A 26,031-nucleotide genomic window follows, 5' to 3' on the forward strand; every position below is an offset into this window, starting at 1 on the left:
GCAGAAATCAGCACACAGACTATCTTCCTCTTTCTCAACTCTTTTGAAAGCCTGTTTTTAGGATTCTCTTTTAGTCCTTGTCAGATGTTATTTTACAGTGCACCCTGTATATTGCTGAGAACTGCAACCACAAGAAACACGGTTTGTTTGGCTTCGGATGTATAACGTTACATTCCCGAATGCACAATTTTAAAAATAAAGGACAGGGCCAGGGATATAGCTCAGTGGCACAGCACCTACCTGGCAAGTCCAAGGTCCTGAGTTCAATTCCCAGTACCATAAAGGTTGTCTGCTTCCTCTCTTCTGCATTCCTCACCCCCAAATTACCAATGGAGAACACGTAATTATTCAAAAAAACCTTCAAAATCTAATAATAAAAATTGAACTTCCTTAAATCCTGGCTTTTTTACGTCATATTAGGATTGATCTCTAAGTAATTTTACTAAAAAAAAAAAAACAAAAAAAAAAAACTACACTTATAAAGGTTGTCTGCTTCCTCTCTCCTGCATTCCTCACCCCCAAGATACCAATGGAAAACATAATTATTCAAAAGAACTTTTAGAAATCTAATAAAAAATTGAACTTCCTTAAATTCTGGCTTTTTATGTCATGTTAGGATGGATCTCTAAGTAATTTTATTTTACTTTTACTTTTTTTTGAGACAGGATCTCCCTGTGTAGTTCAGGGTGGCCTTGAACTCACTATATAGCTTAGGCTGGTCTCAAAATCAGTCTCTTTTTTTTTTCCAAATCCATTTTATTCAAGGATAAAAAGAAACAAAAAAAACGGAGGAAAAAATAAATAAGGGTAGGCAATGGTGTCATTACAAAAAAAGAGAGAACACTGGGAAACAAAGTAAAGGCTGGCCAAACAGCGACAGTGACTGCACTGCAAGCAAAGAATACCAAGGCTTGCTGGGAAGAGACAACGGAGGATTTGGGGTGGGGGATTTAGCTCAGCGGCATAAGTGCCTGCCTTGCAATGAGTTCGACCCCTGGTACCGATAAAAAGGAAAAAGACAAAAAAAAGAAAAGAAACTGAAAAGGGAGGATTTGGCCCTGCTAACTGCTTGATTTCCTCCAAAACTGTGAGGGAGAAAATAAATTTCTATTGTTTTAAAGCATGTGGCAGGTGGGGGGGGGCATCAGTCTCCTGAGTACTGAGATTACAGTCATGCACCCCCACAACCAGCCCTTAAGGAATTTTAGAAACTAAATAGCAAAGAATCACAGTATTAGGCAGAAATTACATCTTTATTCCTTATCTGCAGATGCTTGCAGCATGCAGCATCTTACAAATAGCCCATATAAATATTTGGTTACAAACTCTACATCCGCATATTGGTTATTCAACTATTTTCAAAACACAAGAAGCAGAACTGTATTGTTGCATGCAGCTACTGGGCGCTACAATTCCATCCCAGTATAAAGGGCATCGGTCCCATACTGCAGTTCACACTTTGACTATCAGTGGAAAGTATGGAAGGAGGGTCTGGGAAGCAGGTAGGTAGTTCAGTAGACATGCAGAGAATACTTTCTCTTAATCCCAAGCTGAAGAGTATTTTAATTTCTTGTAGGATTCCTGTGATTTAGCTATAAGCTATGCTTTACTATTTGTTTTGCAGCAGGCAGTAGGCTAACATCTCTCATTTAATATTTTCAACAGTCATTGGCCTAGAATTCTGATTTGCCAAGTTCTGTCTTATTTTTGTCATTTTACTCCATACAAACATTGTTTCCCTATCAGTCAATCATTAAGAATTTGGGAAGGGCAATGGAACTGATTTTAACAGTATAAACAATTTTAAAGCAAAACACCTAATAGGCTTAAAGGCAAATTGGTTAAAATCAGAAATTTTTAAAAGATCTAATTTTTTACAGGTTACATAAAAAGGTAATTACTACATAATACATGTAATAAAAAGCTATTTATGTAATTTGAATACTTCATAATGTTATCACTATATTCTTGAGATGAAGATTGACAGCACCAAAAACAATGACAGTGATGTTTGTTACTGTTTAAAACACACACACACACACACACACACACACACACACACACACATTTTTTAGAACCTTACATTTTCTTAGTAAGCTTGGTTGTTAAAAAAAGTAAATAGGGGCTGGAGATCTAGCTCAGTGGCATAAGCATTCCCCTGGCAAACACAAAGTCAAGTTCAATCTTTGGTACCAAGGAAAAAAAAAAAAGTGAATGGGCAGGGCATGTAACTGTAATCCCAGCACTCAGGAGGCAAGAATCTGTCTCAAAAAGAAAAAACAATTCTTGGGAGGCTGAGGCAGGAAAATCACCACAAGGTCAAGACCAGCCTGGACTACATGATGATCCTGTCTCAAAAATCAAAAACAAAAAAGAAAAAAGTAAACAGCCACAGCCATCACATCTCTCTACAGAGGCTCATCAGGGAGACCTGACCTCTCATATCCAACCTGTACTTTTTTTTTTTTTAATCTTTTTACCAGTACCGGGGATCGAACTCACGATGGCCTGCTTGCAAGGCAGGTGCTTATGCCACTGAGCTAAATCCCCAGCCCCCAGCCTGTACTTTCTTAATAATTCATCCAGTTGCTTAGCAACTTCAACAGCACCCCCATGGCTATGTAGCTATAGTGCCCTCCATATCCCCACCCATCTGCTGGAGAGGTAAACCTAGTCTCCTAGGCAAGTAAAGATACAAGCCTGGGTCCCAAAATAATCATTTTAACAAGTACTGCTGGCTGGTCCGAGTGCAGTGGTGTTTACAACTAATTGATCACAACCAGTTACAGATTTCTTTGTTCCTTCTCCACTCCCACTGCTTCACTTGACTAGCCTTAAAAAAAAAAAAAAAAAAAAAAAAAAAAAAAAACAAGTACTGCTAAATGCTCACCAGCCCTACTCTACCATCCTTTACTACACTGTTAACAAAACCTCTGCTCCAAACATCTTCAGGCAGGAGAACACCACCAATCAACTGAGCAGAAAAATGCCATTATGTACTCATAGTGCAAGAGACGCCCCAATTATATATCATGGCCAAATGTTAAAAATCAGTGTTCTGCCAAAATCAAACCTGAAGCCAAAGCTTAACATTACCATCATAAAATAGAAACTTAGAATACAATAAAAACTTCAGCATTGCTGGCTGTGGTAGTACATACTTGCAATCCCACCACTCAGAAGGCTGAGGCAGGAGGGTCAATGCAAACGCAAGGCTAGTGCAGGCTACAAAGTAAGTTCAAGTAAAACCCTGTCTCAAAAAGACAAAAAAGAAAGAAAGAAAGAAAGAAAGAAAGAAAGAAAGAAAGAAAGAAAGAAAGAAAAAATTCAGTAGAGTGTGGTGATACATGCCCGTAATCCCAGCCCTCAGAAGGATGAGGCAGGAAGATCAGTGCCAGTGCAAGGTCTGCCTGGGCTACACAGCCTGAACTGCACAGCAAGACCCTGTCACCTCAGCTCTCATGAAAAGCAATCCAGAATTCTATCAAGAATAATCACAAAACAAATTCTGGTACTAAACTTTACAAATTTTGGCACTGTGGTAGAGACAATAATTTATGTGCATTGTCAACTACCACATTATTCCTTACACTAGATTAGTCCTACACTGCGCATCTGTAACGTTAAACAGCTGGTCACTTCCAGCCGCGGCCCAGAATCTGAGGCATCTTATTTTTCTCTTTCCCTCACTGCCTATATTCTTTATTATGCTAGGCACTAAGTTTATTACCATGGTTTTTCTCCCTGTGAAACTCTGAGATGGCAAAATTAACATCTCACTTTTTAATTTATCTTTGCAAGCGATGAAGGGCTTCACAGCTTGTAAGAAAGCTATGAAACTTAGATGAGTCCTTTTTTCATGCATCCACAGACTGTAGAAAGGTAAAAACCAGATTTTTCTCAGTAAGCACTATTTCTGCAGAATGAGTATTTTTTTTTCCTGGTACTGGGAATTGAACTCATGACCTCGCTTGCCAGGCAGGCGCTTATGCCACTGAGCTAAATCCCTGGCCCCAGAATGAGTATTTTTATCAGACTGTTCTCAAGGATGCCAAGGGAATGTGACAATTTTAGTTAAACCAGAACCCAAACACACCTTTCTCACAGGTTACGTTTTCATTGTAAGATTATTATTTTCACACATCCCTTGTTCCCAGCAGGGTGGGTTCTCCCAGAAAGGGGCTGGTTCCATCATTTTTAATCCACTGACAGTCCTCAGTCTGCGACAGCAAGAATGAAGTGGATTACAAATGGTATCATTAGAAACAAGCTGGGAGGATCCCGCATGTGATACTAAGATATCTCAACCAACTGTCCTTTCTCCTGTCAGAGTAGGTGAGTTCCAAGTTCCAGGGACAACTCCTACCAGATTAGTTGTTTAAAACCAACTGAAAGATAGTTTATCCTACACCACTGAAACCAGGTGAAACTGTTTTACTTATTTCTATATTTTGTCTTGTTCTGAAAAGGATGTGACAGTACCTGACATATTCTAAAACTACTGACAGGCTCAAGCTCATGAGATTCTCATGTTCAAAGGAAGCGGCAAGCGCACAAAGGCACTCTGCATGAATGTCATTCTCCTCCTTCTCCTCCTCAGCCTTGCTAGGTCACAGCAGGTGCCACCACCGAGCAGGGAGGTGGAACAAAGCAGTGCTAAGAGTGGCAAAAAGAGAGGTAGTTAGCTCTCAAAAATATGCTAAAGTTTATGAATTTTGAGGATTTCTGTGTTAGGTCTTGTTGCTTAAATCTTGAAATAACCATGTGAGGACTGCTACGTACATAAACACCAAAGAAATTTTAATGCTGTCAAATTCTGGTATCAGTAATGCTTGAATGATCTTACCTGTATGATGGGAAACTGCAGGTAGTTCATGTTGTTAACAAAATACAGAAGACTATAGCTATAGCCCACGAACGCTCCAGCCAGTAGGAAAAAAAGATGATATTCGTTTAAGCAGGTCTGTGCAGCAGGCCTATCTAAGCTGAACAAGAAAAGTTATTAATTCAACTGTCAGGGACACAGATCATTATTTTAGGCTATTTACTGCAGACCAAAAGTAAAATAAAATAAAAATTTACTGAAAGCAAAGTTCTCAGTTTATCACTAATGCCCAAATTCTAACAAAATAGTTCATTTTTGCTAAGCGTGAGCAAAAGATGTAACAAGTCTCTTTTTCCTAAACCATGATAATCTGACTAACTCTATTGCCCTGGAAACCTGACATGTGTAAGAATGTCTACAATGCAATTAGATAAAGTCACTTCTAATTTGGTAAACCACATCTGGTATGAGAGGAGCTATAAACAAAATATATATACCAAAGATATGCCATGGCTTCTCTCCATGATGTCTCTTAGAACCTGACATTGCACTCAGGGCCTCAGGATGCTGAGCCTACAAAGCTGCTACAAGATGCCATACTCAGGGCTAGGGATTTAGCTCAGCGGCATAAGCACCTGCCTTGCAAGCAGGTGGTCGTGAGTTCGATCCCTGGTACCGATAAAAAAAAAAAAAAAAGTATTAGATACCAAACTCTTCAGGGCACAAAGCCTCAGGCAGGAAGCCCCACACTTGTGTGATGTAGAAGCCCCACATTTGTACCTGAACTGTCTCACAGTCAAGGAAAGGGCTTCCAAATGGTGTGGGGTCTGCTGGGACTGAATCCAGCACTCCTGCTGAAGAGGAAGTCCTATTGTTTCCCAGCTGACAATCTAGAGTCATTAAGTTCTGAATATTTAGTTAAATCCGTGGGATTTCCTGGTGGGCTAGCCCACTACCCTTTCACCACCTTCTTATATCCTTCCATTTTTGAGTGTCGTCAAGTTCTTACACTCCTAGGAATCTCTACCTCCAGCAAACCTTTGAGGGTGTAGAGAAGTAACTCATGATTCAGCAGGAACCAACTTTTCATGAAAAAGTAGAGTAGAGGCCCTGACATCTATCTCCGCAAGATGACTGTTTTTGGACCCTGAGGTACAGGATGATGAAAGAGATTAGTCTCACTAAGGACGCTGACACTGCAATCAGCGGTAAATTATTTATAACAAGCATTACTCTTCTCAACAACTTGTAGCTTATTGCTGCCTTCTGCTTGCTGGAATTTCACTGTCATTTCTGCCGGAGAGACCTGCAAAAAGAACTAAAGACTCATCCGGGCTGCAATTGGGATTCCCTTATTCACAAGGGTCCTGTATTCTCAGATGTCCTTCACCATTTCATGTTTATCAACAGGATACTTTGCACTAAAGAAACTTATCCTGTAAGGGAGGAAAACAACTGTGCCTCTTAAAATAGCTGAGGATGAAAAAGAAATCAAGTATTCAGAAGAGCTGGGTGTGATGGCACACGCTTGTAATCTCAGCACTGGGCAGGCTGAGGCAGGAGGATTACCACAAGTTTGGGGTCAGGATGAGCTATGAAGTAAGTTTAAGGCCAGCCTGATATTCACAGTGAGATCCTGTTTCCAAAAAAGAAAAAAACCACTAACAACCACAAAAACAAATTTGATGTATACAAATAAGCACCTTTGATAGAAGTCTGGAAAGCAAAGAATGTCCACGAAGTTTTAACTTCTTTAGCTAACCTTTTGCTCAGTAACTGAACCAGTCTAGTTAGAAAAAGCACATTTATGTTACCTGTCTGAATTTGTGCAAGGCACCACCAGGAAACTGTATTGGCCCTTGGTCATCACCGCTGCACACCAGGCCATCATCATCCCCATGGCAGCATGAATGAACGAGTGCAGGAGCTGCTGCGGGTGCAAGATCTTCCCTATCAGCGCCAGCCTGGAGCAGGGGATGGAGGGCACCACTGCAAAGAAAACGCGTTACTGTGCTTGCAGCATATGAAGTCAGAGGATCTCAATTATTCCCTCTCATCCCTCCACAAACACTGCAGGGACAGAAAGAAATCCACAATCAACACAAAACACACTACAGAACAACTAAACTAAACAAACCCTGACACTGGGTGTGGTGGTACATGTCTGTGTCTCCAGCACTCAGGAGACTGAAGCACGAGGAGTATATTGAGTTTGAGGCCAGCCTAGGCTACACAGTGAGACCTCATCTCAAAAAGATGAAAAAAAAAAAGAGAGAGAGAAAGAATGAAAAGATGCACACATTAAATAAGTTAAGTGCTTGCCTGGCAAGAGCAAGGTCATGAGTTCAATCTGTGGTAGCAAAAAAAGGTCAATACAGAGAAGAAAGCTGGAGAAGAGATGTTAATATATTTTTTAAAAACCTAATAGCTGAAATAATGCCAACCCTGGCACTCTCCTAAGCATCATAATAGAGTAAATCATTTAAAAAGGTAAGTTCTTGAGCTGTGCTTAGTGGTGCACACCTGTAACCCCAGCACTCAGGAGGCTGAGGCAGGACAGCCCTGTGAGTTCACATAAGCAAGTTCAAGGCCAGCCTGCACTACCTAGTGAGATCCTGCTTCAGAAAAATAAACAAACAAACAAACAAACAAAATCCTAACACAGAGCTCAGCCTATTACACAGATCCATATGTGAAATGCTCCGAGTCTACCCTTAGTAAAATAAATTAAGGATTTTAAAAAGGCTCACATTTGAAACTCACCTGCATAAAACTCGACATTGAAAACACTTATTATTATTATTACCACTGACAGCATCAGAAGGTAAATGATTACATAGGAACTGTATAGGTCATTGAAAGAATCTAAAATACAAAAAGGTGAAGTAAGGTTTACTCAGGTTTGTGATCATGTTTAGGACACTGCAACATAGAAACACTGAATCACAACTATGATTTTAACTTTGAAACTTACCTTTCTCTTAAGAATTTAATTATACAATGCTTACAGATCCAAATGGACATCTCACCAGTGTGAATTATTTGGATTTGGCTAGGGACACTTTAAAATTATACTAGAATTTATTTTAAATGAACCAAATGTTAACATCAGACCCTATATGAACCCTATATGAACCCTTCATTACCCTATATGAAAATTTCATTATGTGACACAGAAATATACCGACAAAGTTTTCTTTTAAAATGTGAACAGTATAGCCAGATGTGGTGGCACATACCTCTAACCCCAGCAACCAGATTGAGGTAGGACTGCTGGGGGTTTAAGGCCAATCTGAGCTACATAATGAACCCAAGGCCAGCCAAACTGCATAGCAAAACCCTATCTCAAAACGATGCCCCTCCCCCAAAGAAAAGTGAACAGTGTTTTTCAGATGTCTTCTTTAAAATATACTTTCTCGGGGCCGGGGATTTAGCTCAGTGGCATAAGCGCCTGCCTTGCAAGCAGGCAGTCATGAGTTCGATCCCCGGTACCGATAAAAAAGAAAAAGACAAAAAAAAAAAAAAAATATATATATATATATATATATATATATACATACATACATACATACTTTCTCTGGCCAGGGATTTAGCTCAGCAGCATCAGTGCCTACCTGGCAAGTGTGAGGTCGTAATGTGGATCCCTGGTACTTGCTCCTACTGCTGAAGTCAAACTATTATCTTTGTAAACCACTTAATTCATCAACCTAAACAGCTTAATTCATCAACCATCTATATGAGCCAAACTACAAAACAAAAAATTGTGATGTCTCTGTGAAATTTTAGTATGTTTACATTTCAGAGTAGTGCAACAAGATTAAAATATTAATATATTATGCCTGAGCTACGAGTAAGAAAAAATACATGTTCGCTGAACAGACTAAGACTTAACAAAACTTTTTTTTTTTTTTTTTTTTTGAGACAGGGTCTCACTTGGTGGTACAGGATGGTCTTGAACTCAATGTGTAGCCCAGGCTGTCTTCCAACTCACAGTGATCTTCCTGAATCAAGATTATAAGCATTAGCTAACCTCACCTGGTTTCAACCAATTATCTTTAAAAGCATAGTTCAATGACTGAAAGTTAATAAAAATGACTTTCTGGCCCCCACAATTAAATATTTATTATCTCTACACAAACTTGTGGCTGAATTTTATCTGACCTGTATGACTTAGCCAAAACCTGACTCATATATAAATAAAAAACTTACTATGACTTTAATACCTTATCAGCAAACCCTTTGCTACTCCAGCTCCTTGAAAATTGGTATTTCTTATGAAAAATGAAATTAAACACACAAAAACGAAAGAGAAATTTATTGTCATTGTTGGGGTAAGGGAAGATTTCAAAAGCATTTATGTTTTTTAGCCCTAGTCAAGACTTGAGCCAGGTACAGAGGCACATGCTTGTAATTCCAGCACTCAGAAGTTTGAAGTAGGAGGATCACTGTGAGTTTGAGGCCAGCCTGGACTACATAGTGAGACTCTGTCTCAAACCATGCCCCCCCAAAAAAAGACTTGAAATGATTTCAAAACCTCTTTTTGCAACATTTATCTCAAAAAGATTCTCCTGCCTCAGCCTCCCCAGTACTGGGATTACAGGCATGAGCCACTGCCCAGCTTAGTAATTATTATTAACAGACATGAATAGCTATATTCTAACAAACTTAGTAATATTAGCTTCAAAGATAAACATTTTAGCTTGCTTCAGTTAATTCATCAAGTTTTGCACTATCACTTTATCTTCTCTAACCACTTTCCTCCCTTACCTTTTTTTATTAGCTATAATGTAGAAATGAAATATTCTTAGACATATTTTTAAAGACAAGACACAATTTTATTTGTATTTATTTATTTTGCAGTGCTATGGATCAAATCCAAGGCCTTGTACATACTAGGCAAATGTTCTTCTTTTAAGTTATACCCTAGCCCTCTATCTGCTCTTTTAAATAGATGACATGGACAATTCTTTTTTAAAGAGAAACAACATCAATAAAACTATCAAAAGAGGCTGGGCATGGTGGCTCATGCCTGTAATCCCAGCACCCAGGAGGCTGAGGCAGGAGGATCCTTGTAAGTTCAAGACCAGTCTAGGCTACAAAGTGAGCTCAAGGCCAGCCTAAACTGCATAGCGAGACCGTGTCTCAAAAAGACAAAAACAAAAAACTATCAAAAGAAACAAAAATTAAGCTTTCCTTTATGTGGTCATCTAATGATCTCTTATCTCTGATAGTCTCTGATAGACTTAATAATCTATTTCACAATAAAATGGTAGTTTGTGTTAGGCAGTGCCTTAAACTTATTTCAAGTGAATATTTTTCTATATCAGTATCAGTTTAAAAATAAATCATTTGAAACATAATACAATTAGGTTGAGAAGTAGGTCTTATAAATTTGCTTTCCCCAAACTGAGTATCACTTACCGGACAGCCACTGTACAGGATGAAATAAATCAATGCTGCTGAAGACTATAAATACTGTTGTACATATAGGTAGAAGCACCACAGACCAAACAATACTTGCAACTATCCTCCAACCCAAAACCTAAAATGAAACAAACAAAACCCCTCAAGCATGAAGTCAGTTAAATTTCATCATTTGTTCATGTAAATCCTCTCTTCGCACAGGCTGTTAATGTTAATCATAATACTTATATCATGACTACTATTTTTTTTTTTAACTTTTTATCGGTACCAGGGATCGAACTCACTACTGCCTGCTTGCAAGGCAGGTGCTTATGCCGCTGAGCTAAATCCCCAGCCCCTATCATGACTACTATTAATAACATTATAAACCACTATAGTACTTTGTCGCCTATTCGTGAACCACAGCTTGCATTATGTCCAGAGCCAGGTACAATATCAAGTATCAACTCTGCACTGGGAGGGATTGAGATAATCTTAGGTTTACTTATTTTTTGCGGTACTGAGGACTGTACCCAGGACCTTGAGCATGTCAGACAAGTATTCTACAACTGCAGCCCTCTTTTGTAGTGTTGTAACCACATTTTATCACAAGTAATACTAGTCTTTCTAGGTTTGATAGCTGTATGAATACCTAAAGTCTACATGCACTCTAAGATTACCAGGATAAGTGCGTTCTTAATGGGCAACTACCATACTGCAGTACTCCTGTCTAAATCACCAGTACCTACAAGAGGTCTAAGATGTACTGTTGACTACATAAATACAAGAGGCAATGAGGGACTTAAAACATGAAAATCACAACTGGATGTACATTCTACAAGGTGAACTATGCTTGTTTACTGTAAAGTGGCTCAAAAAAAAAAAAAAAAAAAAACAAAAAAAAAACAAAAAACAGATCAGAGGTCGCCAGATCTAGACAAGAGACGCAGAGGTTAAGGAGTCAGAGGCCCGTAACAGCCCAGGCCAGAGATTACAGTTAACGTCGAAACAAAGACAGCAACATTGGGAAAGGAAAAAACCCAAAATGCAGTTTCATTTCTGAGGTAGAATCTACGGGAGTTTGTGATTGACGACTGAGCATTAAAGCGTAGATAAGACCCTAAAGATTTTTCGTTTAGGATAGGAATGTCAGTACACTTGCGTAGAAGCACTATCTGTTCTAAAAAGATTCTTTCTCCTATTTCTTTCTGCCCACTCCTGAACTTGGCAATAATATCCGCGTGGACTACCTGGTCTTTACCCCAGCCTCTGCTAAGTTCTGGATATTCCTTCCAACTGCCTAACTCAGGGAATCAACTATTCACTCTTGCACCTACTGGATAGATCATCCTTGCTTGATCCCATCCCCAGCCTCTGCCCTAGTTTCCACTCAGGTCATACCCTCCACGCGGGCCAGTTTACACTTTGGACTCCCCTCCCATCTCCCACCCAGCACCTACTGAGGACCCCGCCACAGGCTCCAAATGAGTGCTCTGCGGGCCCTTCCACACGCTATTCTCAGCCAAGTCCACGTTCCCGCTCAGCGCGGACGCGCACGTAGAGCCCATCCGCCCTACCCGAGCCTAGGAGCGAGAGCCACCAAGCGCTTCACTCACGTGCCACAGGATGTCCCGCGACCCGCCGGCTCCGGGGCCACTTGTAGTGGGGGCCATGGGAATGGCGGGGCCTGGTCCCAGGCGTGCCGAAGGCAGTGTGCCCGCCCGCCACCGTGGTTCAAAGGCAGAAAGGCCCCAGGAGGACCCCTTTGGGGCTGCCTGAAACGCTGCCTGAGCACAGCGCGCGGCAGGCCACAAACTGTCCCTTCTGGGTTTTATCTGGACAGGCTCGGCCAGCCGGAATTGCCGCATATTCATGCCCCACAAATCGGGCTGAGACTCCAGAAACCGTCCTCTCGTATCTAAAAGTTCCCTCCGAAACAGGGTCCAGCGGGGCGCCAGCGACAAGGGGCGAGGGCGCTGCATGCTGGGAACTGTAGTCTCGACAGAACTCTGGGCCCAAGGAAAAGCGTTGAGCAGGGCATGCTGGGAATCGAAGTCGTCCCAGGAATGCCTCAAGGCATGCTGGGAATCGTAGTCTTTCATAAAGCCGTTAAAGGCAAAGAATTGATTGGTTGGAAATCTGAAATTTAGGGGGGGAAAAAATCAACCCGGCTTGGTGGCAAACCCCTGTAATCCCAGCATCTAGGAGGCTGAGACAGGAGGATTGCAGCGAGTTTGAGGCCGGCCTGTGCTACATAATGAGCTCTTGTCTCAAAAAAAAAAAAAAAAAAAAAAAAATTGCTCTTGTTTCTCCCAATAACTTTATCAAACACCTAAACTGATGTCAAAAGATATTGTGGTTCTCTCCACAAATACTTTGTAATTTTGCTGAAATCTTAAAAAGCACTAGGCGCTCTATTAAGCAGGACGCATTTGGTTTCATAAAATCTGATTTTTAGTACCAGTTCAGCCACTTCCTAAGTGAAGTATTTTTACCTCTCTCTGTGCCTCATTTCTTTGTCTGTAAAATGAGGATAAAATTTTAAAATGCACAGTGGCACTTGCCTGTTTTCCCAGTACTCAGGTGGCTGAGGCAGGAAAACTACAAATTCCATGCCAGATTGGACAATTTAGTCAGACCCTCTCTGAAAATAAAAATGTACAGAAAGGGAGGTGGTAGAGTAGGATTTGATCCCCACTAGGGATAGGAGGAGAGAGGATAAAAGAGAATACCTGTATATGTTATGAGGTTGTAGCCAGGTATAGTGGCGCACTCCTGTAATCCCATTACTCAGGAGACTGAGGCAGGAAGATTACTGCAAGTTCGAGACCAGACTGGGCTACAAAGTGAGCCCAAGGCCAGCCTGAATTACATAGAGAGACTCTGCCTTAAAAAACGTTTAAAGAATATAGATAGATAGATAGATAGATAGATAGATAGATAATAGATAGATAGATAGATAGATAGATAGATAGATAGAGATTGTCATTGACTCCTGGCCAAAAAGAGCAAACTTTTCCTGAATGAAATCTTCTCTTATCATTTTCAGTCTCAGTGAGATCCCAGGAAGAGTCCTACCACCACCTTTGTACTCCTAATTACACATCATAGTCAACATTCAATACTGCAGGTTGTGAAAACCCTGAGTGGCTGCTGTAGAAAGACTCATAGTGTTCCTACGAGTTTGACAGAAGGGCCAGGAAATGGGCTAAAACTCAGAAACCTCAAGAGAAAATAAATACTAGCACAGGGTGTGTCATACATCCACAACTGTCAGTTGCATGTTTCCCTATAAACTGTGATCATTTTTTGAAGACTATTTTAATTTGGACAGATTAATTATACTTCGGTAAATTGGTGGCAACATATATCTCTAAAAAAATCAACACTGCAAAAGCAAAGGGATACACTCTGTGATTGATGACTATGAAGAAACGCAAAAGCTAGGAGAGAATGTGAGATCCCATATACAGCTCTGTAATGTTTCATAAAGTGACTTCTTCAGTTGCTTTAAAATATATTTAAAAAACAAAAACAGGGGCTGGGGGTTTAGCTCAGCGGCATAAGTCCCTGCCTTGCAAGTGTGCAGTCGTGCGTTCGATCCCTGGTACCGATAAAAAGGAAAAAGACAACAAACAAATAAACAAACAAAAAAGATACCATATTTACTTCCATTGCAGGACAAACTAGGACTAGGTCAAGTCTTCACCATGAAAAATTCTATCTGGTTATGCAGAAAAAATGACATAATGAGCCAATCCATGTGAGAATCCACAGGTATACCTCAGATTACTTGAAATCCCACGCATTTACTGGGTTCCTAGAATAGAGTACCAGTTGTCAATCTTGCTACCTGTTCTCCCCTCTGATAGGATTATTTCCAAAATATGAAAAATATTTCCAAAAGATGAGAAGTATAAAACAAAAAGAGGCCTTTATTCTGAGAACATGAAGAGAGATGACTGGCACCCCCCACCGCTGGAGTCCGTCAATCTCTCTGGTGGACACGTGGGGTGGGGGGTATGTAAGTAGCCTTGGTTTGGGGTGGAATCTAAGGGGGCATCAGGGATGCACCGGTAGCCCATTGGTCCTAGGTTTGGCGCCATAGGTAAATTTCCATGGGCGGGAAGATGGCATCACAGATAAGTTCCTAGGGGCAGGGGAGATAGGGGCTTCCTGCTGCTGGTTGAGGCTACAGTGTCCTGTCTGGGCCAAAACCCTTTCATATCTCGTCGTATGATTATTATTATGAAAAGGGGCAAAGATTTCTCTCTTTAACTATTTCCTGCTGGCAGAGGGTGCTGTACTGGAGCCTAGGGGAGTCGACGGGATGACGGTTGATGTCTAGGTAGAAGCTGGTGTCAGATGTTTTAGCCAGGACAACTTCACTGGTGAATGCACATATGTTAGACTGGAAAAACAAAGAGACAAGATGTTATGAGGAGACATGGCACTGTCATATTTAAGGACCCAGGTGAGGTAGAGGGAAAGGTGCCTTTAGTTTAGACATGTCATTCTATCAGGACGACGTTGAGGTAGGAACATTGTCACAGTGAGGTAGAATTCTGAAAATTAACTGTGAGGTTAGAAGGAGTGAAGTTATGAGAGGTGACTACTCCCCCATCTGAAAGTATAAAAGTTAAGAGGGTGGGTGTGTAAAACTTGTCTCTGGTCCAGGAGTTGAACTGGAAAAAATAGGGGGAGCAGGGAAGGCGGTGGCTGTACCAGTATAGGGAAGGTCAGGGCTTAGGCTTTCAGGGATGTCACCGTTAACCAGACAGCAGAGGGTAGAAAGAACTGCAACTGTTATCATATAAAACATCATGAAGATTATCTTACGCATGATGTGGGAGTCTTTGGGAAAGACTGTCAAGAGTCCCGCTGTAAAAATGATCATTAATAGAACATAAGAAATTAGGAACCAAAGTGGATAACAAAACATGACTTAGCCTGTTAACTGTGGCTGCGAGGCCTTCATGAAGTGGAGATGGGTGAGCAACAGAAGATGAGATGACCACTCAGAATGATCAGATTTAGGGCTGGAAGGGCACCTCTTAGCCTGAGGGATGTGAAACCAGGATAAGAGTCTAGCAACTTTGATTTAGGCATGAGTCACTGCAACCTGGTTGTATCAGCAGTTTACCTGGTTGTGAGAAAGGCTTTTATGTATCCTGAAAAAGTATAAACAAAGTGAGAAGACAAAATGTATCTGTCAGTCTTGACCAGGGTTGTCTGGCAAATTGGTGAATAAGAAAGGAAGGGGGTGGTCTTATATCACTGAGGAGAGGTCCACCAGCGACAACAGGTGGAAGCTGCCGAGGCCTCAGTGTGTCTAAGTGAGCCTGCATATTTAGGACTGGGATCTGTATGAAATAGGCCCTGTTTGTAAATGGCATAGGTTGACCATCAATACCCCATCATAGAGATTGAGGACTTAATATAGCAGCCTGAAAACTCAGGAAGAACTCTGTATATATGGCCTCTGTGTCCACAAATATAGAAAATTGTCTTACCTGAGACTTCAGTGCGACTTGGACTCTGAGATGGACACTTTAAAGGGGGCTGTTTTTTTTTTTCAGCAATGAATCTGGCAGTGTCAACATTTCCTGTCAGGGCTAGAAGTTAGGATGGCTTACCCACTCTCTGGTGGCTAGGACAGTCCAGTAGTCCTGGAGTAAGGTCTCAAAGAACGCCAGGATGGGGCACTCTCTTGCCCAGTGTCTTCTGCTGCATTTGAGTGTGGTCCATGGGGGGGGGGGAGCAGGCAGCTCCACTTTGTGTAGGTTTACCTGCCTCAGAACTCCAAGTGTCAAAAGTGTTAAAATATGAAAAATCATATTAAGATCTCTCTAAGGTTTGAAGGTCAAGTTTTGCCTTTTGTTTGCGATTTGGACTACAGTAGAATTAAGTAACTATGTAGGAGTTTAATATTGGCATTTGAGATCAGAGAGTAGGCTTTATCTGGATGGCATATTGCTTTTTTATGGGGTGACACATGGGATTAACAAAAAAAAAGGCTTTAGTCTGCCCAAAAAGGCTTCAGTCTGCCCTCTCTCTTTTGGAGTATAATCTCATTTTAATGGAAACATTTAGCAGTAAAGTTTACCAATCTTATGAATAAATCTATGAAAACATCTAATACTGTCAAATTTTGAACACATTTACTTTTTTTAAACCTGGTATTTGCAGTAGTATGAACCAAGACAAATAAAATTTTAACAAAACCATTGTCTTGGAACAGAGTTAGTGGTTTCCAGCAAAAAGGAATTTATAACCTTAGTTGTTAAACAGGAGATTGGTGAAGGCTTTGGTTGATAAACAAAGCTGGTAAAATTATCAGGTGGCCAATAACCTTGATTAAATGGTTTGAGAATTGTAATAAAAAAAATAGCATCTTTTGAGCAGAGCCGAATTGTAAAAAAAAGCATGTCTGGGCAGAGCCACTGAGCTGCTATTTCACGGTGCACCAGCAAAGCATGCCCAGGGTGGGGGTGGGGCGAGCGTCGGGACGTAGTGCACAGGGGCGGGCTGGGACTGTCCCTGGAAACGTGTAAGGCAGCGGCGACGATGATGCATGGGGGAGGGAAGGGCTGGGAGGGGCATGGGGGAAGGGCTGGGAGGCGGCCCCACGCAGCGCGTGAAGCTGGAACTGCTCACGGGGTGTGAGGATTAGAAAGCTGATTTAGGAACACAGCTGGGTTTTTATTAGCCTCCTGGACCTGTTTTAAAAGTTTGTTATAGTTAGTATGCTTGTTCTGCTCTGGCACAGCTTTAGGCTCAGGGTCATTATCAGCGGTGTTTACCTTATGTCTGTGATCAGCTTCTTTTTGAGCTGCTTGCCACAGCTAATTTCGCTCTTGTGAGCTGAGAATGGTATTTAGAATCACATAAACATCCTTAAAATGTAAATCATAACAATTAGTAATAAATTCAAATTGCCTGATATAATTCTGTGGGTCAACAGAGAAGCTACCTAATTTATGGGCAATCTGGGATAGATCAAAAAAGGAAAAAGGCACATGTATATTAATAAGTCCCTCGGGGCCAGCTTGCTCCTGAAGTGGTAGCAGAGCCTGAGGAGATTCCGGAGCAGAGGGCCATTGGGCAGCCATCCGTCCGGTAGACATGTGTGAGCAATCATCTGTAGAGTGGCTACAGAGCTGCTGCCAGTCACCCTGGGAAACACAGGCAGATGGCGTCTCACTGTGTGCCTTGCAGGGAGAGGACTGCTGTCAGCAACACAATGAAGCATCATGTGCACTGCAACAGGGCGGCTATTGCAGTTCACAAGAGAAGCCACAAGGCGGTGCCCATTGACCGTGACTTCCGTCCCAAGATGGCGGCGCCCTGTCACGTGGCAGAGGGTTGCAACGTGGTGACCATTCCCCGTGCAAGCTGGAACAGTCACGTGGCTTGCCAGAAGGACATAGCGACTGAAACCTAGTATGGTGGGCAGGTGGTGAGAATGCTGTAGGGGATAGAGAATTCTCAGGAGAACAAGAAATCAGACTTTGAGGAAACGCTAACAGAGTGATTAGAGTTGCTGGGAGAGTTATGGGTCCCAGAAGGCGGAGAGAGAGACAATCGCACAGCAGGAGGTAACTGCGATGCATTGGGACCAGGACTGCTGAGAGAATCAGGCATAGGGGGAGGGGAGAGCGGTCCGGTGGGAGGTAACGGCAGGGAACGAGTTTGGGGGTAGGCAGGCAGTGGCCGGGAAAAGACTGGGGGAACATCATCAAGCAAATCCTGAGGGCAAGACGGAAAAGATTGCGGTGCGGTAGAGTTAGCTAAAAGTATCTCAGCAGGAGCACAAGACTTAATGAGAGACGGGCGTGTTCTCAGAATAAGAAAGGCCTGAATATAAGGGAGTTCTAATAACTTGTTGCTGGCCTGACAAATCATACAAGTTTCTGAGAATGCAGGGGTCAAATGTTCCTTCCTTGGGCCAACGCTTGCCGATATGCGGGTAGGTTGGCCAGACCTCCTGGCAGTAAAAAGTTAATTGTTTAGTTTTTATGATACTTTTAATTTTTAAAGTATGTAAATTGGAAATTAGGCATTGTAAAGGCATCTTTGGGGAGTTAGAAAATACGTTTCCCATGACTGATTCAGGCAAGAAATAAGCCATGGTCCAGAACAAGCTGTCACTCGTTTGTGGCACCACATGGCGGCTAAGGTTCCAAAAACTCATATATTCCAGTTGTCACTGAGAGATTTACGAGTGGAGCCCACATGGGGTCAGTAACAGTTTTGCCCATGAAAGTGTGAGGGTCTTTCAGTGTGGGCAGTCCAAAAATCTCTGCTTTGGGTTATCCGAACCCAAAGAACGTGAGAGATTTTAGAAGGTGGACACAGGTTTGCCCAGAAAGAACCCTGCCCTGGGCTGTCCTAAGAACATGAAAATGCCACAGACCCACGCAAACAGGGGGAACAGTCGACTGGGGCTGCCCAGTGCCAAGAGTTCCCCGGAGAGTGCTCACCTGAAATCAATCTGGCTGATGGTGAGTGCAGGCAGCTGGCGACAAGGACGTCTCGGGAGAGGAAAAAGCACAGAATTAATCCAGGATGTTATCCGGTTTGTGAATCGGCTGGAGGACTCAATGGGGTGTGTCCCAGGAGTCAATAGCCTGCCGATCGAGTCACGGAACCAAATGATAGGATTATTTTCAAAAGATGAAAAATATTTCCAAAAGATGAGAAGTATAAAACAAAAAGAGGCCTTTATTCTGAGAACACGGAGAGAGATAACCGGCACCCCCCACCGCTGGAGTCCGGCGATCTCTCTGTGGAACACGTGGAGTGAGGCACATAAGTAGCCTCGGTTTGGGGTGGAACCTAAGGGGAGCACTAGGGATGCACAGGTAGCCCATTGGTCCTCGGTTTGGCGCCACAGGTAAATTTCCAGGGGTGGGAAGATGGCATCACAGGTAAATTCCTAGGGGCAGGGGAGATAAGGGCTTCCTGCTTCTGGTTGAGGCTTTTCTGATACAGTGTCCTGTCTGGACCAAAACCCTTTCACTAACCATTGTTACTCTCCTACAATCTTGTTTTGAAACTTTGTACCATTATTTTCATTGTTTCTTTCCTTTAAAATTAAAAAAAAGAAACCTAAGAAATGAAAAATATTAGAAAAGTTATTGAGCATCAAGCTGCCTGTTTGCCAGGCATGGTGGTGCACTCCTTTCATGGTGTAATCTCAGCACTCAGGAGGCTGAGGCAGAGGGATGGCTGTTAAGTTTGAGTCCAGCCTGGGCTACAAAGTGAGCTCAAGGCCAGCCTGAACTGCATAGTGAGAGCCTGTCTCAAAAAGACAAAAAAAAAAAGCTGCTTGTCTGACAGAAGAAACAAATTTTTACCTACAGGCGAGCAAAGGGCAGGCATACTGTTTGCCCACGGCAGAGGGCATCAGGTTATGGCAGCAGGAGACAGCAAAAGCAACAAGATAGTATGAGACAAGCTTCTTTCTGTCCCTTATATTGTACCCAGTCTACTGGGATTAGGGCAGCAATCACCCACCCTCAATCTCAGCATTACACTATGAATTGACACACACCCTAAAATTGGCCACTTAGCAAAAAACTCTAGACACAAACCACAGTACAGGCAGATGGGGACACTGCCTCTTTTTCTTCAGATGTCCCTTTGTCTCAATTTCTCAAGGAATACTGAAATAAGCACATATGCATTTTACAAAAATAAGGATTCTGTTTTTAAAAAAACCCAACTTTATTAGACTAAAATTTGCATATCACAAAAATTATAAACTTAAAATATCAGCTTCAATAGATTATAGCATATGGATAGAGTCATACAAGTATAATAACCGCAATCAAACTTAGGGCATTTTTGTTATCCCAAATTACAACACTACCTACTAGCTATCGAGAATTTCCTTATTTTTTTTTTAATTCACCTTCCTCTTAGTCAATAAGATTAGCACTCAGGTTCAGGGATGGATCTTTTCTTACTCCCTTTATGATGTTAAACATGCCCATTCTACTACTGCCTCCATGATGTTCCAGGAGAAGCACCCTACGCCTCCCCTACAGTGGCTAGTAAAATGCTAGCTAGCCGGAGATCTGGGGCCTTTTGTCCTAAAGAGCAACAAGTGGTCCCAGATCCTTGCTATGCACCCTTCTACTTTGTCTCTGACTCTTTTTTCCTTTCCCACCATGCGCAGACTGGAGATTGGAACCCACTCCAATAACTGGCACTGCGGGATGGTTACTAACACACATGGCAAGACATTACGGCTGCGGGCAACACGTTAAGATAAAGTGGTGGCGCTCCTGACTAAAACACAAACCAAGAAAAAACCATTTACAAGCCAGAGTAACTGGAAATCAGGCTAATTTAGCAAAATGCACAACAGGTCCACAGAGAATAAGGGCATACCTGCAGAGTGAATGGAAATGGATGGAAAGAAAACCAAAGGCCTGTACTCCATTCTCTAATCCCTGCGGCTGGGCCAGGAAGTTCCTCTCTGGTGCCTTGAGAAAAGGCCCCCAGTTCTGTCTTGGGGGAAAGAGTGAAGGAAACAAGGAGAAAGGAAACCTCACAGCATTTTAGAGAGAAGCAAAAAGTGTACCCACATGGGCCTTACCTTGGTCTCCTGTACCTAAGCCTTTACTCTCCTAGCTGGCTTGCTAGAATGCTCCCCCGACCCCTTTCTCAGCTGGCCATGCCAAGATGTTATCTTCTGGCTGACTCACCAAAACGTTACCAGGTAATCCTTTAGAACTGGCTTGCCAGGGGCTGGGGATTTAGCTCAGTGGCATAAGCGCTTGCCTTGCCTTGCAAGCCTGTGGTCATGAGTTCAGTTCCCGGTACCGACTGAAAAAAAAAAAAGTAAAAAAAAAAAAAGAAATGGCTTGGCAATTTTAATTTCAGGTATTTCAGGTCCTTCTTGCTTCAAATAAAGAACTGGGTGAAACAACACAAAAATGGTGCCAAGTTTATTTGAAATGTGAGAGGTGACCCCCAGGAAGATGGCAGAGTGAACAGCAGAGAAACAGCCTCTCTGAGATTTGGTATCCAGGAACTGTAATACAGTACCACGAGGAAAAGAAAGGAAGAGGTAGTGGGACCCTGGGAGCCAGAAAGGGTATGAAGCAAGAATTGAAGCCCATGGGGAGAGCAAAGAGAGAGACTTCAGCAAAGGAGGAGGTGGCAGGTGGTGCTTCTCCCTGAGCCTGGCTTCACTGTGTGAGATGGGCAGATCAAACCTGCAGACACACAGCCACTACCGGCACCCAGAGCTTCCATGGAAAGATGCACCAGTGGAACGGAGCATAGATACAGTTGACTGCAGCGCCTGCTGAGTTATTTAGGCTCAGATGTTCCCCAGGAGCGGACAGTTGGCCAGGAGCCATCTTGGAGAGGGGACAAGTAAGCTCGGAACTCAGAGCAACTGTTGGGTCCACTTAGCAGCTCCCAATGTTGGGGTAAAGGACCCAAGTTAAAGTTGTCAGGGAGTTGAGTCTGAGCTGGCAGGAGCCACGTTCAAGCTGCAGGGTCACACAGACTGCTGCAGGCCGCATGGGTCTGGTTCCAGCGTCTCAATCAGAAACCAGCCTGAACTTCAGTGGAACTAAAGGTGCAGGCTCACTGGGACTGTCCAGTACTCCACTGTAAAGACGCGCTGGCTGGCTGGGATAAATCAGCATGAATCTGGACTCTGTCCGCCCACATTGTCTACCAGTGATAGCAGAGACACATCCTGAAGTGGATAGTTTTTTCTTTTTATATTTTCTTGTGGTTGTTTGTGTTTGTTTTTATATGAGTGTGAATATCATTTCTAGTTTTTTGTTGTGGTGGTGGTTGTTCTGTTCTGTTCTCTTCTCTTCTTGTTTTTATTTCTTCTTTCTCTTTCCCTCCTGTCTTCTTCACCAGGTTCCCTGTTTCTATACTCTTTCTTTGTCCTCTAACTTTGTATCTAATCTCTTCCTCTTTTTCTATTTCTCTGTTTTTTCCCCCAACCCCTTTTAAATTTTCTCCCCTGAATGTAAAATTGGTATATTGAACACTTATTTACTGCATACAATTTTCTGGTGTGTTTTAGACTTCGTTCTATAACCACAAATCTAGTTCATACATTTAAAGGTAGCAAATTAATGGTGACTTCAGTTGAATATTTTCTAGGCTGTGTTTGATGCTATTGTTATTGCTGGTAGTGCCACCTTCGCCAAAATGACACAATGGTCCTGACCAGCCGTACTTTGCAGTATACCAAGACTGAGACTGCCTGAGGGTCTTAGAAAATACTGTGAGCTAGTGCCAAAGAACCTGGGGTTGGGCCAAGTAGGCAGCAACTTGTTATCCCCAATAAAGTGAAGAGGAGGACCTTGCAACAGACTCAAAGCTCAAAAACCAGCTACACTGGGAAGACACCTCTGTGAAGCTGTCATTTTCTAAGGGTTCTAAATACTAGCAATAGAGCTACTCACTATAGGCTCGGCAATTTATGAGCATCAACTAAAAAAAAGAAAAAATGAGAAGACATTTAAGATGCAACCTCAGATTTCCAGCTAACCAAAGGCAAACCAAGGTGGAACAACCCAAAAGCTTCTCACCTGGACTCTCTGTAGTGGTAACAGTAAAATTAACAAGGCAAATGAGTGAGCCTTTACAAAAAAATCTGAAATAATCTCTCAGATAACTACAGAGATGATGAGTATAATCAAGGACATGCTTAGTGAATCTAGTACAGTTACAGATAAAAAATACAAGAGCTTAGGAAAGTAATGGAAACCAGGAATACCCAACATAGGAAAGAAAATTAACAATGAAAGATTACAACTGAACCAAACTTTTGAACAAATGGACTTAGTAGATGTCTACAGAGTGTTCCACCCCACATCAAAATACACATTCTTCTCAGCAACACATGGAATGCTCTCCTAAATAGACCATGTACTGGCTCTTAGAACATGCTAAAGTAAATGCAAAGGATCTGAAATCATCCCGTGCATACTCTCAGACCGCAGTGTAATGAAATTAGAGACCAGTGGCAAAAGAAACCACAAGAACTTCATAAACAACTGAAATTCAATAATGCCCTCCAAACAACCAATGGGTCACAGATGAAACTGAAGAAATTAAACTGTTTATTTTTTAAATTTTATTTTAAAGGGAATAAAGCAAAACAATCAAGAGCAAAACAAAACAATAATATTGGATTTCAAAAACAAGACAGTAGGCAATCCCTTGGAGTTACCGTATTACATATTGTTATCCTCTAAATAGATGTTCAACCTACTGGCTTTAGGTCTGCAAAGTCAATCAAACAACACAAGCATTAAATTGTTTCTTTCCTTCAGTTGTCACTAGCTCAGCCTGTGTTCCTCCGAATCAGCCTGTTGCTTACCAAGTGTGAGCGGTAGCCCTTCTCGGTTTGTATGCTGGCTGGTGCGCTGGAGAGCACGGTGTAGCTTCTTGGTTCTCTCTTGGCTGATGCGACTCTTAAACAATTTCTACAATTAAACAATAATGCTAATACAATATACCAGAACTGATGGGACACAATGAAACGGTCTTATGAGAGAAATTTATAGTGATTAATTTGCATATCAGGTTTAAAAGAGTGAGGTCAAATAAACAATGTTGACCCTCTAGAACCTTCTAGCTTCTAGAAAAAGAAGAGCAAGTCAAACCCAAAGGTCATACGAGGGAGAAATTGTAAAGATCAGAGTAGAAATTAATGCAATGGAGACCAAGAAAACAATACAAAGAATCAATGAATTGAAGAGTTGGTTCTTCAAAAGGTTAAATAAAATTGACAAATCCTTAGCCAACCTTATCAAAACAAGGAAATTTAAAAAGATTCAAATCCACGCAATGGGTGATGAAATCACAACTGCTCTTTCTTAAATCTTGTTCCTCCTATTTCTGCCTCCCAGAACGCTGGGATTCCAAGCGCCAGCATGCTTGAGTTTGTTCACTACTTCTATTTTTCTTCTTCTTCTCTTCCTTCCTCTCTCCCTCATCTTCCTTCTTTCTTTCCTATTTCCTGATATCTGCCTTCCCACCAGTATGGAAGCTCTGCAAGGACATAAATATTGTCTATTTCATTTTTTCAAAAGTGCTACAGTAGGCCAGGCAGGACGGTGCACTCCCATCATTTGGGAAGCTGAGGCAGGAGGATCTCTGTAAGTTCAAGGCCAGCCTGGGCTGCATAAGTAAGTTCAAAGTCAGCCTACACCGCATGTGAGACCCTGTTTAAAACAAACAAACAAACAAACAAAAAATGCTGAAGTGAAAAAAAAATGCTAAAATGTTGCAGTTGAATGGGCCAATAATTGACCACATTCTTGTGTACCACAAGGAAAGAACTGCCAAGTGGACACATAGTAATAAGTAGCTACATTTATTGCAGATCTTGCGAAGTTATGCTCAGGGCCAGTCCATACCAATAAAGGGAAAATACAGACCAAGGGAGGTGCTGGGCAACAGAAAAGCAACAAGAAAAAAAGAGGTTGACAACTCAAGCTTTCCAAATTTAAAGACAGACTCCTCTGCTCTGGGTGCCTCCTACTGCAGCTCTCAAGGCCCCAGGTTGACCTTAAGCCTGCAGCATCATTATTTTCTACCTCTCTCAGGACAACCCAAGCAAGAATAATCCTAGATGCCGTTTTGGGTTAAATGGAAGTAAAGGAGGGACTCATTCAGCTCCTTTGTTTCTAACTGTACTAAAAGTGCCTATTGTGGGGCTGGGGATTTAGCTCAGCGGCATAAGCGCCTGCCTTGCAAGCAGGCAGTCGTGAGTTCGATCCCCGGCACTGATAAAAAGGAAAAAGACAAAAAAAAAAAAGTGCCTATCGTATGAGTAACTAGTCCTTGGATGTTTATTTAATGGACAAAATAACAAGTGAATGGAAGAAATTAATGGTATCAGATAATGTCTATGCCTGGTCACAACTTTTAATATCTATATCAAAGAAAGACTTAGTACAGAGAATTGTCACAAAAATGTTGCAAAGTCTGCAAGCACAGAAGGGAAAAATAACAAGTTTGTAGTACCAGACAGGAGAAAGGAGTTACTGGTCAAACATTGGGAAGCTTCTTTTTCCTCTGTAGAAGGGCTGTGGGAACACAGTCCACGGTGAACCAGGTGGCCTCCACGGTGAACCAGGTGGCCCCCATTTCTGTTGGAGCCACACCACTGTGGCTGAGCACCAGCAGAGGAGCTAGTACCCCACAGCTGCTGGAAAGACCACGGTGCCTGTGAAGATCTGCAGGTGCTCTCTGAGCCTTAGTCTCCTCGTCAATGATAAAACATCCTGAAAGATGCTCTATTAAATGAGATTTTGCATGTATACAGGTTTTTCCACTCAGATCAACAAGGGTACAAGTAAGTTTTGTGCCACTTTGTAGCTAGAAGGTCTCAGGAAAGTTACTTTAGCTTTGCAAGCATATGTAAAAGAAAGACTGAGCATGGCACACAGGTCAGTGGTAAAGCACTCACCTAGCATGTATAAGGCTCTGGGCTCAGTCCTCGGCAATAAGAAAAGAAAAAAATTTAAAAATATCTCTACGGGCAAGCAGCATTTTGCAAAACATGCACTGAATGGACAGAACAATAACCTAACCCTTCAAACTGGAATAAAATAAAATGATACAAGATATGAAAGAACAATACCAATCAACATTAGGAAAAGTCAGAAATTACATGATAGAACTCAGGAAAGAGATCAAAATAAAAATCACGTAAACAGAAGTTGAACCAGAAGAAACTCAAGAGCTGAGAAACATAAGACAGTAGTGTCAAAATGAAGGGAAATCCTTAAGTAAAAAGCAATAAA

The 26,031-nt window shown here is 41.9% G+C and overlaps 1 protein-coding gene across 1 annotated transcript in view; it reads right to left on the reverse strand.

Moving 5' to 3' along the window:
• The window catches only part of Ndc1 (NDC1 transmembrane nucleoporin), a 56,719-nt gene extending 44,597 nt beyond the window's left edge, over positions 1-12,122 (reverse strand). Inside the window, exons 1-5 of the mRNA XM_013146259.3 lie at positions 11,845-12,122; positions 10,247-10,367; positions 7,589-7,690; positions 6,640-6,814; positions 4,847-4,985 (exon numbers count right to left, since the gene is read on the reverse strand). Coding sequence (XP_013001713.2) covers positions 4,847-4,985; positions 6,640-6,814; positions 7,589-7,690; positions 10,247-10,367; positions 11,845-12,102 — 795 coding nt within the window. The 5' untranslated portion in view covers positions 12,103-12,122. The remainder of the gene's footprint in view (positions 1-4,846; positions 4,986-6,639; positions 6,815-7,588; positions 7,691-10,246; positions 10,368-11,844) is intronic.
• Positions 12,123-26,031: the final 13,909 nt, after the last annotated feature.

The sequence above is a fragment of the Cavia porcellus genome, unplaced genomic scaffold (assembly GCF_034190915.1).
Source record: "Cavia porcellus strain 051 isolate PalLab524CR breed Dunkin Hartley unplaced genomic scaffold, mCavPor4.1 scaffold_25, whole genome shotgun sequence".
NCBI lineage: Eukaryota > Metazoa > Chordata > Mammalia > Rodentia > Caviidae > Cavia > Cavia porcellus.